This window comes from Peromyscus maniculatus, chromosome 4 (genome assembly GCF_049852395.1).
Source record: "Peromyscus maniculatus bairdii isolate BWxNUB_F1_BW_parent chromosome 4, HU_Pman_BW_mat_3.1, whole genome shotgun sequence".
In the NCBI taxonomy this organism is placed as follows: Eukaryota; Metazoa; Chordata; class Mammalia; order Rodentia; family Cricetidae; genus Peromyscus; species Peromyscus maniculatus.
The window spans coordinates 8,635,459-8,654,339 of NC_134855.1; the positions used below are offsets into that span (position 1 = coordinate 8,635,459).

The window sequence follows — 18,881 nt, forward strand, 5'->3', positions numbered from 1 at the left end:
TCCACATGGCAGTTTAAAACTGCCAGTAACTCCAGTTCCAGGGGATGTGACACTCTCATACACATGTACATGCAGGCAAAACACCAATGTATGTAAATTTTTTAAAAAAATCATTAAGAAACAAACAAAAAAGAAGCCTAGAGTGCACTGATTTGTTCCTTTCCATACGGGACACTTCTTAAGGCAGCACGGCCCCGCATCTGCTTAGCTCTCTCTCCTCCGCAGGACACAGCTCCCCAGATCTGGCCCAGTGACCTAATTCCCAGTGGCCAGGGAGGGAGAAGATGATGCTGAGGCCAAAACTAGGCCCTATTTCCAGGGTTCTTCCTCTGCTCAACAGAAAACCTAAATTCCAAACTTGGAGAGCAGGAGGAAAGAAACAATTTTCATAAGGTGTTTAACAAAGAGGTTTACTTGATCAAAATGTGCTGCACAGTGCAGAGCACCTGCAGGTAATGTCTGCTTCCTCCAGTACAGTGGGTTGTTATGAGACAAGTGTGTGTGCAAGATCCGGGAGACCCAGCAGCACGCAGCTGCACTCTCCCTGGTACTCTCTCACTACGAAAGCACACTGCAGAAAGGAAAGGAAAGGGAGCTATACTGAGGAGCTGTCTGTCCTCAAGGACAGACAGACACAGAGAGTGTGTATTTCAAAAAGAGGTAACAAGGCAGACACAGTAGTGCATGTCTGTAGTCCCAGTCCTTGGGAAGTAGAGACAGCGGGGTTAGGAAAGACTTCACCCTGGCTTATATGACAATTTGGAGGCCAGTGTATGCTATCCTTAAAGTGGGCACGGTAGCACTTCCCTTTGATCTCAGCACTCAGGAGGCAAAGGCAGGTGGCTCTCTCTGAGTTCCAGGACAGCCAGGGCTCCACAGTGAGACCCTGTCTCATAAATCAAACCAAACCAACAAGAGAAAAGAAGTGAAAATGCATGCATTATAACAAGGACTTGGGATTTTAGGTGAGATTCTGGTCTTCTCTTCAGAGTCTTGTCTCTGGCACCCATATCTGCTTGTTATCCTGTGCTTTTTATTGAAATGTTTACTGATTTCTTTCAAACAGGCTAAAAACATCTTTTTTTTTTTTTTTTTTTTTTGCGGGGGGGGGGGGGGGGGGGGGGGTCGGTCGTCTGAGACAGGGTTTCTCTGTGTAGCCCTGGCTGTCCTGGAAATCACCGTAGATCAGGCTGGCCTGAACTCACTGAGAGTCGCCTGCCTCTGCTTCCCGAGTGCTGGAATAAAAGGCGTGTGCTACCACTGCTCATCGAGAAAAATATCTTCAAAGTGCCAGAGGGTTTCACTAACAAATATTTAGGTATGCCCTATGCAAAAGACAGCATGACCCAGCTTTTCACACTTGGAATCCACAGGCTGAATTCTAGACAGGACTGGGTAAACTGTAAAGTGATTGATCGTGATTTCTGGGAACACTGCACTAGAGAGATACCATCCATTAAGAAGATCTGTGCTCAGAGCCAGACAACTCCATTTTATTTTTATATTGACGTCGTCCTGCAGGAACAAACAAAGTGCAAGGCCCTGGAAAGGGAAAGAGATCTCTCTGACTCACTGCTCCTCACTTGTGCAAAACTGCCCTTAGCACACTCAACCACACTAGGTCTAAGAAACCACTCTACAAAACTGAGATACCATAGGATACACTTAGCAGCAGCAAATTAAATGGTTACCTGCATTTTGACAACCTTGAGGTGAATTTCTGTATGAGATCACAAACAGTTCGGGGGGGTTTTTTGTTGATGTTTTTTGAGACAGAATTGTAACAGTCCTGCCTTTCCTGGAACTCACTCTGTAGACCAGGCTGGCCTCGAACTCACAGAGATCTACCTGCCAATGCCTCCCAAGTACTGGAATTAAAGGCATGCAGCACCACTGCCCATCTTGTGATTTTTTTTTTTTAATGTATTTTGTATGCATGCATGAATGCACAGATGCATTGTGGAGTTCAGAGGACAAATTGTGGCAATCAGTTCTCTCCTTCCATGAATTGAACTCAGGTGCTGAACTGTCTCCACAGCCCATGAATAGTTTTTTTATTTTTTTTTTTTTTCTTTTTTCGAGACAGGGTTTCTCTGTGTAGCTTTGCGCCTTTCCTGGAGCTCACTTGGTAGCCCAGGCTGGCCTCGAACTCACAGAGATCCGCCTGGCTCTGCCTCCCGAGTGCTGGGATTAAAGGCGTGCGCCACCACCGCCCGGCTGAATAGTTTTTTTAAACAGACAAGAAATTTCACTCTTAAAATCCTTATTGTCAAAAAAAAAAAAAAAAAAGAAAGAAAGAAAGAAAAAAAAAATCCTTATTGTCCCTTATACTTAGAATCTAATCATTCTTTAAAAAAAAAAAATCTGCTAGGCAGATCTGTGAGTTCGAGGCCAGCCTGGTCTACAGAGTGAGTTCCAGGATAGCCAGGGCTGTTACAGAGAAACTCTGTCTTAAGAAAGCCAAAACAAACAAACACTCAAGTCAGGTATAGTGGCTTATGCCTTTAATCTCAACATTCAATAGGCAGAGGCAAGTACATCTCTTGAGTTCAAGGCCAGCCTAGTCTGCACAGTGAGTTCTTGGCCAGCCAAGAGCTATGTAGAAAGAACCTGTCTCAAACAAACAAAAACCACACTCTTTTGAAAAGGAGATTACACAACACATACAATTCTAAACCTTGGTGGTTTTTTCCTCTTAACAACACATCACAGAAGCATCTGTACACAACTGGCTATGTACCCAGAGCAACAGGAAGGTCAGCAGAAAAGACACCATCTCCCCAGCTGTACGCAGACCCATGTGTAACTCTGTTCACTCCCCCCCCCCCAGTGTGCTCCACTGCAGGAGGGACAAAGCCAGTGTGAACTCTTGTGACAACACAAGGCTGGAGCACTGGTGACAGGTACTCTGAGTGTCCCCAAATTCCTTTAGAGATAGAGTTGGAAATAGAAATCAACAAACTAACAAATGAATGAATGAAAATGGACGCTTCTAGAAAAAGCCTGAAAGTATATGGAGACTATTAGGGAAGATGATGGGTCAGGGATGGGAGAGGGAGACAGAAGGGAGAATGGTCAGAGTATGTAACATGCATATCTAAAAATGTCATCATGGAATCCAGTAGTGCATATAAATAGTACATGCTGATTTTGAAAAAAATTCAACAATAAACCACGCCAGACACAAATGGAAATGGTGAAAACTGGCAGAGACTGGAAAGGTCACCAATCTGCCCTTTCTTAGAGGTCAGCTAACTACAGTTTCCCCAGGACTTGCACCAAATCTTAGGATTTCACAAAAGTACTAACTTCAATTCCCATGCAAGTGCCAGAGGGACTGAGAACTAAATCAAACACAATTCTCAAATGGGTCAAATTACTTCCAAGTGGACGCTGAGGCCAAGTCTTTACCGTGGAGCCCAGCTGAAAAGATTCCTGTATTATCAAGGCAAATAGGAACTCAAATGCCAGCCAATTGCTAAGAAAAATCATCCTAACTACTTCCTCTTCAGCATTCCTCTAAGAGTGTGATGCTGGAGAACTGCTCAGAAATGGCTGACACAGACTCAAAATAACTGGCAGGTTCACTGCCATCAAAAAGGTGAGCCGTTTACAGCAACTTACCTCCATCATCCAGGGGCCGTTTCTGTACTCCATATCCGTACACCGAGGGGTCCACCAAGGGTGTGGAATTATTCAAGTGAGGAATTGAATCAATTTTAGCAGCAATCTACAGAGAGAATCAAATTTAAATACTTGGTAGCGAGTCATAGTTTTATCCCGAGAGGGAAGACATCGTCTTCTTTAAGGGGCTGTGACCCCATTTCTCCTACCTAGAGCATTTTCTCTGGTAGGGCAAACATTTTACCTGTTGAGTTTTCTTTGGTCTTGCCGCTTTAGAAATTAACTCCCCAAATGTTGTCTTTTAAAAATTTAATTCAGGGGGAGAAGAGGTGTGTGTGGAGGACAACCTATGATTGTTGGTTTTCTTTTTCTACCTCTTGAAGTCCATGGTTCAAACTCACATTGCTTTTACAAACTGCTAAGCCATCTCATCACCCCCTAAGAAAACCAGAATTTTTAGTCACTTAATATATATGTATGCCACATCTTCCAGAGTCCTCTGACTAACTCATAGGTCTTGTTTTAGACAAGATCCTACTAGATACCTTCAAACTAAGGGAAGCTCTCTGCCTCAGCCTCCTGACTGCTGCTATTATAAGCATGAATGGCAGACCTGGCTCTGGGCCACCTTAATTTTAAGAGCAGCCTCAAATATTCTCAGCACATAGTAAAAATGACCCCACAATGGGTTGGCAGGAGAGCTTAAAAGGTAAAGGGCTGGCCACCCAAGCCTGACTACCTAAATTTGACCCGCAGAACCCACACAAATGTGAGAAAACATTCCATAAACTGTCCTCTGACTTCCACATGTGCACACACATGCACAAAATTATTCTTATTTTATGCTTATGGGTGTTTTGCCTACATGTACATCCATGTACCAAGAGTGCCTGGTGCCCTCAGAGGCCACAAAACGGTGTCAGCTGCCCTGGAACTGGAGTTACAGATGGTTGTGAGGAGCAATGTGGGTGCTGGGAATGCAGCTGGGTCGTCTAAAGGGCAGCCAGTGCTCTTAATAGTCAAGCCCAGTCCATAATAACTTTTACAAGACTTGAGGAGCTGGAAGAAGAACTCGGTCAAGAGCTTCCTGGGCTTGCAGAAAGTTTGGTTGCCAGCACTCATGGCAGGTGGCTTACAATGATGTCCTATAACTCCAGCTCCAACAGAAGGAAATCTGACCCCTTCTTCTGGCTTTGGGGGACACACCCATGTGGCATATATTCACAGATATCTTTTAAAACATTAACTTTAAAATGACTCCCAGCCAGGTGGCAATGGAGCACAGCTTTAGTCCCTGCACTTGGGAAGCAGAGGCAGGTGGCTCTCTGTGAGTTTGAGGCCAGCCTGGTCTATACAGATAGTTCCAAGACAGCCAGAACTACACTGAGAAGAAAAAAATCCCACAAATAAACAAATAAAATGACCTCCCCTAAAGAGGTAAAGGGGTTCAAACAGTCAATGAGCAGCCTGAATACGGACAGGATCTAACCACAAGTCTGTACCTTAGGCAGGTTATTTCCATTCCCTTTGGAAGATGCCTCTGGTTTCCAGATTTTTGTTTGCTTGAGACAAGGTCTGCCTCGGCCTCCAAGTGCTGGTTTGCAGGTGTTTACCACCACACCCAGCCATTGTTTTTTGAGTCAGGGTCTCATGTAATCCAGTCTGCCAATCCTAGAACTCACAATACAGCCCAGCTAAACTCCTACCTCTTGAGTGCTGGGATTGCGGATGTGCACTACTATGCCCAGCCTCCTTCCTTATCTGTTGGTCTTACAAATAGCTGGAATGAGTGTTACGATGGTTTCCTACTGTTCATTTTATTGAATCAACAAGTATCCTTCTAAACTATAATGGAAGTTTTTGCATCCGTTCTAAATTTATGATTGTTTTCGTTGTCTATAATTTGGGAAATTACCACTGGGATGGAGTAACATAGAATATATGTGGTGGTCTGAATGAGAATGGCCCCAAGAGGCTCATATATTTGAATGCCTGGTCACTAGGGAATGGCACTATTTGAAGGGATTAGAAGGATTAAGGGGTGTGTCCTTATTTGAGTAGGTGGGACATTGTCGGACGAAATGTATCACTGGGGATGGGCTTTGGGCTTTCCCCCCCCTTTTTTTTTTTTTTTTTTTTTTTTTCCTGAGACTGGGCTTCTCTGTGTCGTCCTGGCTGTCCTGGATCTCCCTTTGTAGACAAGGCTGGCCTTGAACTCAAGAGCTCTGTCTGCCTCTGCCTCCCAAATGCTGAAATTAAAGGCATGGGCCACCAATGCTCATCTGGTTTTGAGTTTTCAAAAAGCCATGCAGGCCCAATCTCTCTCTGCCCATGGATCAAGATGTAGCTCCTAACCATTTCTCCAGCACCATACTGCCATGTTCCCTACCATGATGATAATGGATTAAACCTCTAAAATTATAAGCAAGCCCCCAATTAAATGTTTTCTTTTTATGAGTTGCCTTGGTCATAGTGTCTCTTCACAGCAATAAAACAATGACTAAGACAACATTGTGTATATAGTATATGGTAGTATGGGATAACAGTTAAAAAGACTAGAGCCAAGTATGGTAGTTCATGTCTGTAATCCCAGCACTAGGAAGACTGAAGTCATGAGTTCTATGCCAGCCTGAGTTACATTGTGAGACACTGTCTCAAAACAAACAAGCAAGCAAACAAATAAAATCAGGTTGGAAAGATGGCACATCACTTAAGAGCTCTTACAGAGGACCTGAGTTTGGTTCCCCAGCACCTATTGTGAGTGGCTTACAATCACCTGGGGATCTGACACCTCTTGCCTCCAAGGACACCTATATGCATGTACACAAACCCACACACAGATACAAATGCATATACGTAATTAAAAATAAATCATTTTACAACAAGAAAAATGCAAGAAAACAAACAAATAACAACAAAAAACCCACCATAGGTCAAAACAGGAAGATTGCAAATTCAAGGCCACCTGGGACTATAGAAGGGAGACCCTGACTCAGTCACACTCAGGTCTTTCTTGCACATGTGAGGCAAGTGCTCTCACTGAGCCATATCCCCAGCTCTAAGGAGACCTCGTCTCAAAAACAACCCCAAACAAAATTTATAGAACAAGACACACTGTAGCTCTAAAGCACTCTGAACTTGAATCCTGGCTATACAAATGCCTGTTACAATGTATCATTTATATTCTAGTGTACATTTTATTATGTTACAGCATAAAGAAACAATGTTTTTCTTTATCATACAAATGCAACCTTGTGGGCAGTGGTGGCACACGCCTTTAATCCCAAGCACTCAGGAGGCAGAGGCAGGCGGATTCTCTGTGAGTTCAAGGCAAGCCTGGTCCACAGAGCAAGTTCCAGAACAGCTAGGGTTACACAGAGAGACCCTGTCTTGGTGGTTCAGCAGGTTAGAGTGCTCAGCTTTGCAAGCATGAGGACCAGACTCGTATCTATGTAAAAAGCCTGTAATTCTAATGCTGTAGGGAGGAGACAGATGGATTGCTGGGCTTTACTAGCTGAGGGTTCAGTGAGAGAACAGAACACCTAACAGCCCTCTCCCATCTAGCTTCTGCAAGCACACACACTCGAATACAGAGTTCAGAATACATGACTGAGTAAGGTGGCAAGGTTCTTTTCCTTGATGCTTCCTCCAACAGGTACACAAGGCTGTTCTTGTGGTTGCAGGATCCATGCTTTCAAGACCACACACACACTGTTCTTAGTTCCCTTATATGCACAGCTAAGTCTCCCATTTGGGACAGTGATACTCTTCCCTTTTATTATTTCAAGGCCAGGCTCAATGGATAAAGCATTTGCGACAGAAGCCTGAGGATCTGAGTTTGGACCCTCCCCCACCCCACCTCCCGCCTTGCATCCACATAAAAAAAGCCAGACAAGCATGGTGGCCCACCTGCAATCTCAACACTTAGGTGGCAGAGCCAAGAGAGTCCCTGGGGCAAGCTCAGTGAGCTTGGGTTCATTGAGAGATTCTGTCTCAGTAAATTAAATGGGAAGCAACTGAGGAAGACACAGTTGTCTACCTCTGGACTCATAGCATACTTGCAGAGTGCTCCCATATATGCAAACAAGAATATGCATGTTGCTTTAATCCCAGCACTCAGGAGGCAGAGGCAGGCAGATCTCTGAGTTCTAGGTCAGCCTGGTCTACAGAGTGAGTTCAAGGACTGCTAGAGCTACACAAAGAAACCCTGTCTTGAAAAACAAAACAAGAATATACATGCATGCATGCGTACATACAATATACATTAGCAAAAAAAGAAAAAGGAAAAACTATTTTTAAACTGGAACCACACAAAGTAACTCATGACTGTAATGGTAGCACTCAAGAAGCTGAAGTAGAAGGATTGCCGTAAGTTCCAGGCCAGCCTGATTTTCAGGTCAGCCTAGAATGTAGCATGAGACACTGTCTTAAAACAAACAAAAACAAGTATTTTCAATCCAATGTGGTTGACATGAACCTATAATCACAGATCCTGGGATACTGAGGCAGGAGGACTTCAAATGCACTTCCTTGCACAAGGATTACTCAACTGGGCTCCTTAACTGTTTACACCCCATCATGGAGGGTTGGAGAGCCATGAGACTCTCACCTTAGTAACCAACCACTTTCCCACCACCTCCCTGTGGCATGTAACTCTGCCTTAACTGCAGGAAGCCTTGGGGAAGGGATAGACTATACAAGGGGACAGGGACCCCATCTGGGGGCGGGGGCTCACTGCTGCTGGTAGTTGTTTTTCAGGTGTGACCTGTTTAGGGGAAGAACCCTCACCTATGCTCTGTGAAGTCCAATAAACTCATTGGTTCCATGGTGGAATTATGCAGTTTGTTGCTGGGATCTTAGGAAAAGGGGCAGATATTGCTCCCCTGGAAAGGAATTCCAGCAACACACAGTGAGACCCCAATCCCCAAAATAAAACAAAGTAAAAATAGTAAACACACAATGTACTGAGACTTCATAAACACTGCAGAGGTCATAAAGGAGTCACAGTAAATCACTGTCACCAGGACACGGCACTTGCTATTCGCAGAGCACTCAAGATTGAGACTACAGACTCAACGCCATGACAGCTCATCTTGCAAACCCAAACGGGAAGCTGGAGCCCACCAATTTATCCTTAGAAACATGCAGAACCGCTAAATAAATGCTAGGCAGCCACCCACATACTATGTGGGCTCCAATAGCCCTAGTAACCCTGCCTGGGGGAATATGAGGCTGGACTGGCATACTCTGCTCCCTGTACTAACTAGCAGGAAACAGCAGCCAGGGTCACAGACCCAGTGCCAGGGGCTGGAGCCACAAGCCACAGGGCCATGTCCTGGTCCTGCATTCCATATCCAAGTACATCACAGAGAAAGTGACACATCAGATTCAGATTCCCTACACACCAACAGATGTCTGCAGTGCTTCATTCCTTTATAAAGTCTTCAGGGATCTTATAAAGAGCTTCCTGTGAGGAGGGGGTTACCTGGAGATAACAATGTAACAAATGCAAAGTACCCCGATCAGCCTGGCACACAGTACTAGAAACCAGAAATGGCCACCTGAACCTTTTATGGAAGTGTAACAGTAACTAAGAAAAGCCAGAACCTATAGCACCCTGATGGAAAACAACATTGGGCTAGGGGTGTGGCTTGGAAGCAGAACCTGCACACAGCATTTTACCAAGCCTAGATAGAGTTCAATCCAGACCTAAAAGAAACAATGTTTCTCTGCCTAGGATCCCTTCCCATCACTCAAGGGTCCTCTCCCAATATCATCTATTTTTAAGAAAATTATTACCATCAAGAACTTCCACTTCACAGATGAAAAACCAAGGCTTAAATAAGAGTTAAATAAGCCAGGCATGGTAGCACATGCCTATAACCCAAGTACTGCAAAAGCTGAGACACTTGGCTGACCAGTGAGACATCACCCAAGAGGAAAACAGAAAAAAGACTTTGTCAAAGTCTCCTTATTGCTTAGTGGGACGATCTGTTTCCACAGCATGGATCAGAATCATATCATGTCACTACCTCCCATTGGGGGACCTTACGACCATCAAATGAGTTGACATATCTAAGAACTCTTGCCTGGCACCCAGCACAATATGGATACTGTCAATACAAGGTATTACCACCACTGATGTTGCCCCTGGCTGATCCTGCTCTATTTACTGGCATTAAGCAAAAGGAATTCTGACTGTAGAGATGTCAGTTCCCAGCTTTCTCTAACCATTCACTGCATCCACAAGGGCAGACTGAAACTCCTCCATCTGTAGCACTTCACAAACTCACAGTGGCACAAGCTCACATGAGGCAGTTAGACTGCCTCCTTATAACTATGGGTTCCCCTTATAACTGGGGGAACAGGTCTGCCCCAGTCACTGTGGTGCACTAGGATTCGCCTACAGAGGAATCCTAAACTTAATAAAATTGAAGTATTTCTGGGGAGAAGTTCAGCTGTCAGGAGTCTGAAAAGGGTCTAAGTTCTGCCAGAGTTAAAGCAGACCTTCCCTGATGGGGGACGTCATGCTTGGCATGTGGCAGGTATTCAATAAACACCCGCAGAAGGCAAAGCAGGTATGGAGAAGTCCACTTGAAGGATCATCCCGAGACACGGGGCTAGCAGGTGGGGCTGATATGGCATGCCTCTCGGCATCTTCCTCTCCATCCTGCCCCACAAGCATCCCTTCACTACTGGGTCAGAGAGCTGCAGTCACCTCACGGAGGGGGAAAATGATCCAATGAACTGGACAGAATCAAGTCCTGCTTAAAATTCAAGAGCCAGCCCCAAGAGCCACAGCATATACAGCGTGTACACACCCGTGTGAAGCCAGGGGTACGTCTTCCTCATCCACCCACCCCATTTCGTAGGTCAAGGTCTCTCATTGAACCTGGAATTCATAAATTCAGCTAGGTGGGCTGACCAGTGAGCTCCTCCTGTCTCTACTGCCCCAGCACCGGGATTAGATACAAACCACTGCACCCAGGGACCGGAACTCAGGTTCTCATGATTGTGTGGCAAGTATTTCAGAATCTGGGCTATCTCCCAAGCCCCTGTGTGCCTTTTTGCGAAAAACTGCTCTATCTCCTTTAGTTTATTTTCAAATATGAAATAAGAATTCTAGTCCCAGCCCTGCATCAACTCCACAGGAAAATGAAAAGTAGCCATCAATGTGTCTGATTTATCTCCCCCTCTGGCCCAGCCCTTGGAAAGAGGCCTTGGACATGGCAACTCCTCAACTCTTCAAATAATGGCAAGTGACTTGCCACTATCTATTCTCACAGTACAACCAGTTTGTGCCCACAGAAGCAGACTGGCTGTTCTTCCCAGTCTCTTGTAAAACTCCATATGCAGCTGACTGTGGCAAGTACACCTTAGTCCCACCATTTGTGATGTGGATGAAGGATCAGGAATGTGAGGACTACATTTAGAGACTCTGAACTAGCCTGGGCTACACAAGACTATTCTAAAAGACCAAAATTATTCTTTTCAATTGGGATGATCCACAGGTGAAACAGAGTAAGGCAGTGGGGCATGGTGGTGCACACTTTTAATCCCAGCACCTGGGAGGTAGAGACGGAGGTAGAGGTGGAGGCAGGCAGAGCTCTGAGTACAAAGCCAGCCTTGGCTACATAGATCAAGACAGCCAGAGCTACATACAGAGACCCTGTCTCAAAAAAATAAAGGAAGACAGAAGAGTGCGAACAAATACCTATTATGTTAGAAAGCAGAGAGACCACAAAAAATGCAGCCATGTTTTCTGGCTGCAGCTAGGGGAGTTCTGCATGTTCATGGATGTGAAAGGGCTCCTGAGGTTGTCTAGAGTTTGACCCATAGAACTGACTTGTTTCCGTAAAGTGACATAACCCTCTCTACCCTGGTAGGCGTTACTACACATAGCTATTAGACTCAGAGCCACAGCAAGGACGTGGCTCTATCTTTATTTAACCCTGCCCACAAGTTCTCTTCCATCAAAGACCTAGAACAGTGTGCAAACGCACACAAACGCAGTAGTCAAGGCCTGGCAGCTACTTGTAAAAGACTCGGGCCTCTTGACGGGCTCCCAATTTGGAAAAGGATGGGAGAAAAACTGTCAGTCAGGGTCCTAATGGGCAGTATAAACAGTAGCAGCAAGGTGGCAGGAATGAAGGCAGCCCAGAGTGTCATGGCAGCAGCTACTGTTAACTGCAGTGGAAGACAATGACGGCTGTGGCAGACATGGAAAGGCAGTCAGCTTTCCTGGAACAACTAGAGCCCTAGATCTGTACATGAAGCCACACTGGCTTCTAAGTGTTACAGCGTGGGTGAGACAAGACCTAGCTGCAGGTTTCCTGGAGTCTTCTCCAGCCCACGAGGCACTAGCTGAAGAGCTGTGGTCAAGGTATTAACTACACAGCTGGGACTTCAAAAGACAGCAAAATTTGGTAACATAAGCGGGCTATCAAACCTGAAGATTATGATAAACTCCACTGAAGTCTTTGAAGTATACCATGGACTGCAGTTAATTTACTACCTACTTTTCAATATCAAGTAAGTTTCCAACTTCTACCAGGACAGCCGTTCCCAACCTTCCTAATGGGAGTTTGCCACACAACCCTTGTGTTGTGCTGACCCCAACCATAAAATTATTTTGTTGCTACTTCATCACTGTAACTTTGCTACTGTTATGAATTGTAATGTAAATATCTGGTATGCAAGATATCTGGTATGTGACCCCCCAAAGGGGTTGCGACTCACAGGTTGAGAACTGCTGGTAGTGATACATGGCAGTCACCAACCAAAACCAAACCCTCACAGGTGAACTCACTCCAAGGGTTCAACACTGCCCCATCAGAGCAAAGCCTCAGGAGCAGGTCAGGAATCCCCATAGACACTGGCTTTCCCCAGCTGTCTGAGAAAGCTGAAAGTATATAAACACAAGGCAGGATTTCAGTAGAACACAACTTCATTCTCTTCAGCATCCAGCAGCTCATCTGAGCCATGAATCAGACCCACATATTAAATGAGCAAAGGCATGAGCTGTCAAGGTGCATCCAATAGCCAGTGAACAGAGCTTTTGCTAATAGCAGGCACACTCTGTTCTTTTAAAGGAAATCTGCTGCTTATGCCAATATCATTTTACTGAAGCCCCATATTAGCCCAGGAAATAGGACACTTACCCCCAAGCAATCAACTCTCAGTCTCAAAAGTAGGAAATGGAGCACCACAAGGAGGCTGAACTTCTGAGGCCACACACTAATCAATATTTCCCCCACAAAGGTGCCAGTAGTGATTAGATTTCTAGGCCTACAAAATTCCTCAAAGGAATTAAGCTATTTTGCTAGCCTTCTCGATTTTATAATGGCTTGGTCACTTTTATTTGGGTGCAAGGCATGGTGCCCAACCCCTTGAAGAGCCATCTATACTGCACTCTATGTGAGTACACACCATGGAGCTGGGTAATGCATAGGGCCTCAATGGGGTTAAGACAAAACTCCTGAGCAAGGTGTGTGTGATGCTGCATGCCCATAATCCCAGCTCTTAGGAGACTAAGGCATGAGGAACATGAGTTTGAGACAATTCTGAACTACACAGCAAAACCCTGCCTCAACAAAACTACCTCCACAACAAATAGGAACATAAAGTCCTACAGAACACTGACTTTGGCAAAATACCCTATCTTCAGGAAAGCTAGTGGGAGGCTGTTGGCAGTTTGTAACACTGTGATGGTACAAGACCCTGTTAACAAGTTACTGTCTTTACGGGATGACCAGTGCTAACAGACTTTCTGGGAACATTTTTCTTTTTGGATAGGTTCTCATGTAGCCCAGGCTGGAATCAAACTTGCTATACTCCCTATGTAGCTAAGGACAACCTTGAACTTCCTAATCAGCCTACTTCGATCTCTCAAGTGCTGGGATCATATACATATGTGTGCCACCACATTTAGTTTATATGGCACTGGGGACTGAACCCAGTACTATATATATGCATACTAGGCAAGCATTCTACCAACTAAGCTATATCCCTAGCCAGGGAATATTTTTAATCATCCTCAGAAAAACTTTATTTATTTTTTTTGGGGGGGTGGTGGTTTGAGACAGTGTTTCTCTGTGTAGTTTTGGTGCATGTCCTGGATCTCACTCTATAGACTAGGCTGGCCTCAAACTCAAAAAGATCCACCTGGCTCTGCCTCTCTAGTGCTGGGATTAAAGGCGTGCGCCACCACTGCCCGGCGAGAAAAACTTTTAAAAGTAAAACAGACTAGTGTCCACTGGTCCCTCTTGTAACTCAAAGTCAGGGCACAGGTGCAGAATGTGACTCTGGACGATGACTTTCTTTGGCTGAGCCCACACTCCTAGCATCCAGTCCTCTCTAAACTAATGAAGGAACATTTGAACTTGCTAAGCAGCCAATGACTTGAAGAACTAGCCATGATGCTCTGGGAGTATCTAGCTGTCTTATACTTTATCATTAGTCCCAACTCAGATCCTATTTCTACTGCCCTTCAGAACAGATGTGAATTTCTTTTATCTGCCACACAGTAATCCCCTGGACCCCCTACTCTGGAATTTTTTTTTAAGTTTTATGAGTATATTCAGAGATTCCCCTTGAGTTTAAGAATTCCATACTCAAGTACACTAACATCAACCATTGCTGTTATGAGCCTGGAGACACTCGTATAAAGATGCTTTAAGAAACCACCAGGAAGGAAGCTCAGTGGCTTAAATGACAGAGCTATGCAACAGGCTTAACAGACTGAATTCCAGCAGGGCCACCTCATACTACTAGAACTTGCTAATGTTAACTGAACACAAGACAACTCATTACTCTGAAAAACTAAAGGCCTTACTGATGCTAATATTTATGAGACCATCCAAGAAGGGAGAAAGCTCTATGCTTATTAAAATGAAGAAATATGGTGCTGGAGAGATGGCTCAGTGGTTAAGAACACTGATTGCTCTCCCAGTGGACCCGGGTTGACCCACATGGCAGCTCACAACTGTCTGTAACTCTAGTTCCAGGGCATCTAACACCCATGGCAAAACACCAATGCACATAAAATTAAAATAAGTTTTTTAAAAAAAGATAAAAATGAAATATAGTTAAGTCAAGCCTAGGAGGTCAGGCCTGTGATCCCAGCTATGTGGGTAGCTGATGCAGAAGCCTGAGTTCAAGGCCAGCCTGGGCCTCTTAATGATACCTCAAATTTTTTTCACTGTGTGTTGAAAGGCTTGCTTAGCACATACAAGGTCCTGGGTTCAATCCCTAGTACAAACAAGACAAAACAAAAATCTTATTTCCATTTACTGGGGTGAGGGAGGCATCTCACCTTGGCAGCACTCTGTATGTGATGGAGACACAGAACCTTAACTATCCAGAACCTCAAACAGGATCTCCTTTGCTAAGCTTTATCATATGCATATAATGCAGATTTTTTTTAAAACATAATTTTACTTTGTGTGTAGATGTTGTGCCTACATGCATGCATGCATGTCTGTGCACAACCTGTGTGTGGTGCCAGAAGAGGGCGTCAGATCCCCTGGAACTGGAGCTACCAATTTGTTAGCCACCATGTGGGTGCTAGGAATACAATTCAGGTCCTCTCCAAGAGTAGAGCTCTACAATGCAGATTTCTCATGTTCAGTCTTACCCAATGAAATCTACTAATAAACCCCAAAATTACCACCAAATCTTTTGTTTCTTGGGTTTGTGTGTGTGTGTGTGTGTGTATGTATGTATGTATGTGTGTTTTAAAGACAGGGTCTCATTATGTAGCTCTGGCAGTCCCGGAACTCGTTCTGTAGACCAGGCTGGCCTCAAACTCACAGAGATCCACCTGCCTCTGCCTCTGAATGCTGGGATTAAAGGCGTGAGCTACTTATACCAGGCTCTCTCTCTTTTTTAATCCCCTTCAAATCTTCAAAGGTTGTATGGACCTCCAGCTGTTGCCACTCAGCAGCAACACCCCCATCTCCAATGGGCTTCACTACCGATCCAGGCATCAGATCAGTGCTTCAGAAATAAGAACAATGCTGATGAAGTTTTCCTTCTCCAGTTCTCCACATTAAGGCAGCATGTAACTCAAGGCACCCCCCTCGAGCAAGTTAAGAGATGGAGTCTTAGCAATGCTTAAAAATTCATTTTTCCACTCTGTAGGCAGAGACTCTAAGTTCAAGGACAGCCTGGTCTACAGAGCGAGTTCCAGGACAGCCAAGGGGATACACAGAAAAACCATCTCAAAAAACAAAACAGAAAGAAAAAGAAAGAAAGAAATTCATTTTACATTCAACTAAAGGGCTACAGACAAAGGACCTGAGCTTTCTAAACCAGCAACTATAATTGTTAGTGGTCAGAGAAAGCCAACATGATGACTTTGACATGCTAGCATAGAGGAAAATCCAGTAGATAGTACCAACTAGTACAAAACAGGGTTCAGGACCCTGTCTGGCAGAAGAAAATACTAGAACGTGCCAGTGAGCACAGTGGTGGAAGAGGAGGTGGGTGGCATGTTCATCCGTTACAAGTGCGTAATTGAGTAACTCTGTAGTGGAATATGGATGGATGCTCACTACTGTACTGGTTGGCCTAGACAGTGACAAACAACTCATCAGAGAAAACTTTGGGTGAGTCCAACATTGGGAAGTGTCAGGCTCCAATAATGTCTACAGAGCATCAGCATTAAATGCAAACTGCATGGGAGACAGGTAGGTTCCCTCGCAGGACTCCTGGAAAGTGATGCAAAGGCCCCATTTTCACGTGCACAGGTGAGGACTTCCTAAGAACGAATCCTGTGGCATTCTGCTAGGAATCAAACAGTCATTAGTTACGGCCCAGCTTTCAGAGAACCAGCGAGCTTCCAAAGTCAGGGAAGATAAACATCACTGAACAGAGGGAAGTTTGAGCGTCAGGGTATCTTGTCACTAAGTTTCAGGCAAGAGACAAGGACAGTTCTGTTCTAGGCACTATGCCAGGAGCCAGAGAGGTCCCATATTCATTCTCCAGGGAAGCTCAAGCCCTCTAAAAAGCCAGTTTCACTGACAAAACGCACGATATTGCCAGATGGTAAAGCTTCACGGTCGGAGCGAGCCCATCCCACACTCTTCCCAGCAGAGCAGGACTAATCGCCAGAAGGAACTCTTGGGGACCACCCACTTAACACCTCCCCTTCTCCTTTCTGCAAAAAAACAAAACAAAAAACAAAAACAAAAAAATTTCTTAAATATAAAATGTCTTCGAATTTCTTCCAATCTGCTTGAAATGCAGCAAGCGGAAGATGAGGTTTCCCACGGCTGCAGAAGCCACGTCTAGGGAGTGAGACGGATGCCCGGGGTCTACACCCGGGTGTCCACCAGGAGCTGTAGGGATTTGAACCCCGACTGGCAGGCCTGTGGGTGCAGCCGGGCGCGCAGGCGCCAGAAGCGCTCGGCTAAGGCTTGCTCCGGGCCCGGGCGCCTAAGGGAACCGCCCGGGCCTCCCGTGTCCCAGTTGCCCACCCGAGGCGTCGGCGAGGCGGCCTCCCGCCCCCGGCCCGAGCCTCCCGCGCCCGTACCTGCCGGACCCGGTGCAGGGCGTCCACGAAGCCCTCAGCCTTCATGCCCACCGGAGCGCTCTGCCCCTGCACCAGCTCCGCCATGGCCGACCCCGCCGCCGCCGCCGCCGCTCCGCTTCCCCGGTCCGGCCTCCCGCTCCGCTCCGGGACCCGTAGCCGGAAAGGGAAAGTCGCCCCACTTCCGGCGGAAGGGAAGCGGAGGGAAGGCACTGCCCGCTCAGTGAGAGACAGGTTGGGGAGAAGCCGCGTCTGTGAGGCGGGGTCTCCAGGCACGTGACCGCTGTCCGGCCGGAAGTGGGGGCGTGGCCGCGGCGCGAGGGGGCCTGCCCAGCGCACGAGGCTGCTGTCCGTCAAGAAGGCCGGGTCGCGACCCCGCCCTCTAAAGGGGTCTTGGGCCCCGGACCCTCATCTTCTGTGTGACGGCCGCTGAGGCGCGGGTGCGGCTGCCAGGCGCCCGCTGTCAGATTTTGGTACCTGACGGAAGGGAGACGTGGCTCTTCCAACACCTCGGCCAACCGTCGAGGCGCCCTGGCCGCCCACCCACCACCCCCGGAATACCGTGGTGTGCTGCGTTGACTGTGGCTGAGCACCTTGACATGGCGCTGGGAGGCTCAGTACTCCAGCATGTCCCAGGACTGGCCATCAGTTTGCCAAGGATGGGTCTGAGGACGCCGCTCTAGACGGCCACCTTGGCTGTAAAGCCAGCCTGGTGTCCTCTTTCACATTCTTTCGCTGGGGGGACAGGAAATACCCTAGGACCGTCACTGCCTCCGGGCCTGCCGAGGCAGGAGGCAGGCGGAATGTCTGAGTGCTTGAGAGGGAAAAGCTAGCAGCGATGTTTCAGGGGGGACTGAGGGCAGCTCGACTTTGGAATATGCTGCTTCTGCCCTCAGTCCTGTTAGAACAGAAAGGCACACCTGTGGATTAGCCCAAGAGGAGCAGGAGTTCAAGATCATCTTGAGTTCGCTAGTGAGGTCTTCCTCCCTCCCTCCCTCCCTTCTTTGTGAGCATGTATGAATGTGTTGCCACACGCAGGTGGAGGTCAGAGGGCACTTGCTCGAGTCGGTTCTCTCCTTCCTCCGTGGGTCCCAGGAATCAAACTCAAGCCATTAGACTTGACAGGAAGCCCTTATACCTGCTGAGGCCCTCACCACCCTAGAGGCTCTTGTTCGACCTGTATTCGTAGAGTTTGGCACATAGTAGGTGCTTAGGAAACTAATTTTAAATTGAATAATGTTGAAGCTGAATAATTCTTAGATTATGGCAAAATAAAAGAATAGCCAAATTACAAAATTGAAATTGATCACGTTTAGTCATCATTTCAAAACCTGTAGGGAAGCATGCATGGGTAGTATGGGCGTTACTGAGCACTAGCCATCTGGAAGCAGGAGGCAGCACTCTGGGTGGCTGAGTGTTGTAACTGTATATGATGGAAAAATCAACCATAGAGTTTCAGCTACAGACAGGCATGGTTCTACTTGACATCCTCGGTGGTGCTCCTGTTTTTACTGTTTCTACCTTTGAGGAAAGAGTGTTCACGCACCCCTATTGCTGCCGACTCTCCCTGTAAGTAGGAATGGGGTAAAGAGATCAATTTCCAGACTGTTTGCACTGCAAAGGTCACAGAACGCTTAGCTAGGATGACCAGGTTCTGGCCCACCCTCTTTTTCTGGTTGAGTAACTCTAGTCTGGTCAGTTATCTCTGGGGGGACCAGACGAGGAA

The 18,881-nt window shown here is 46.3% G+C and overlaps 1 protein-coding gene across 8 annotated transcripts in view; it reads right to left on the bottom strand.

Moving 5' to 3' along the window:
• The window catches only part of Fubp3 (far upstream element binding protein 3), a 47,868-nt gene extending 30,545 nt beyond the window's left edge, over positions 1-17,323 (bottom strand). For 5 of the 8 annotated variants that reach the window (XM_076568959.1, XM_076568962.1, XM_016001987.3 and 2 more), the window contains exons 1-2: positions 17,159-17,322; positions 3,625-3,730 (exon numbers count right to left, since the gene is read on the bottom strand). In XM_076568959.1, the coding sequence (XP_076425074.1) occupies positions 3,625-3,730; positions 17,159-17,242 (190 nt within the window). In that variant the 5' untranslated portion in view covers positions 17,243-17,322. Of the gene's footprint in view, positions 1-3,624; positions 3,731-17,158 lie in introns of all 8 variants that reach the window. The other 3 variants (XR_013050408.1, XM_076568961.1, XM_006983442.4) reach the window with 2 other exon arrangements.
• Positions 17,324-18,881: the final 1,558 nt, after the last annotated feature.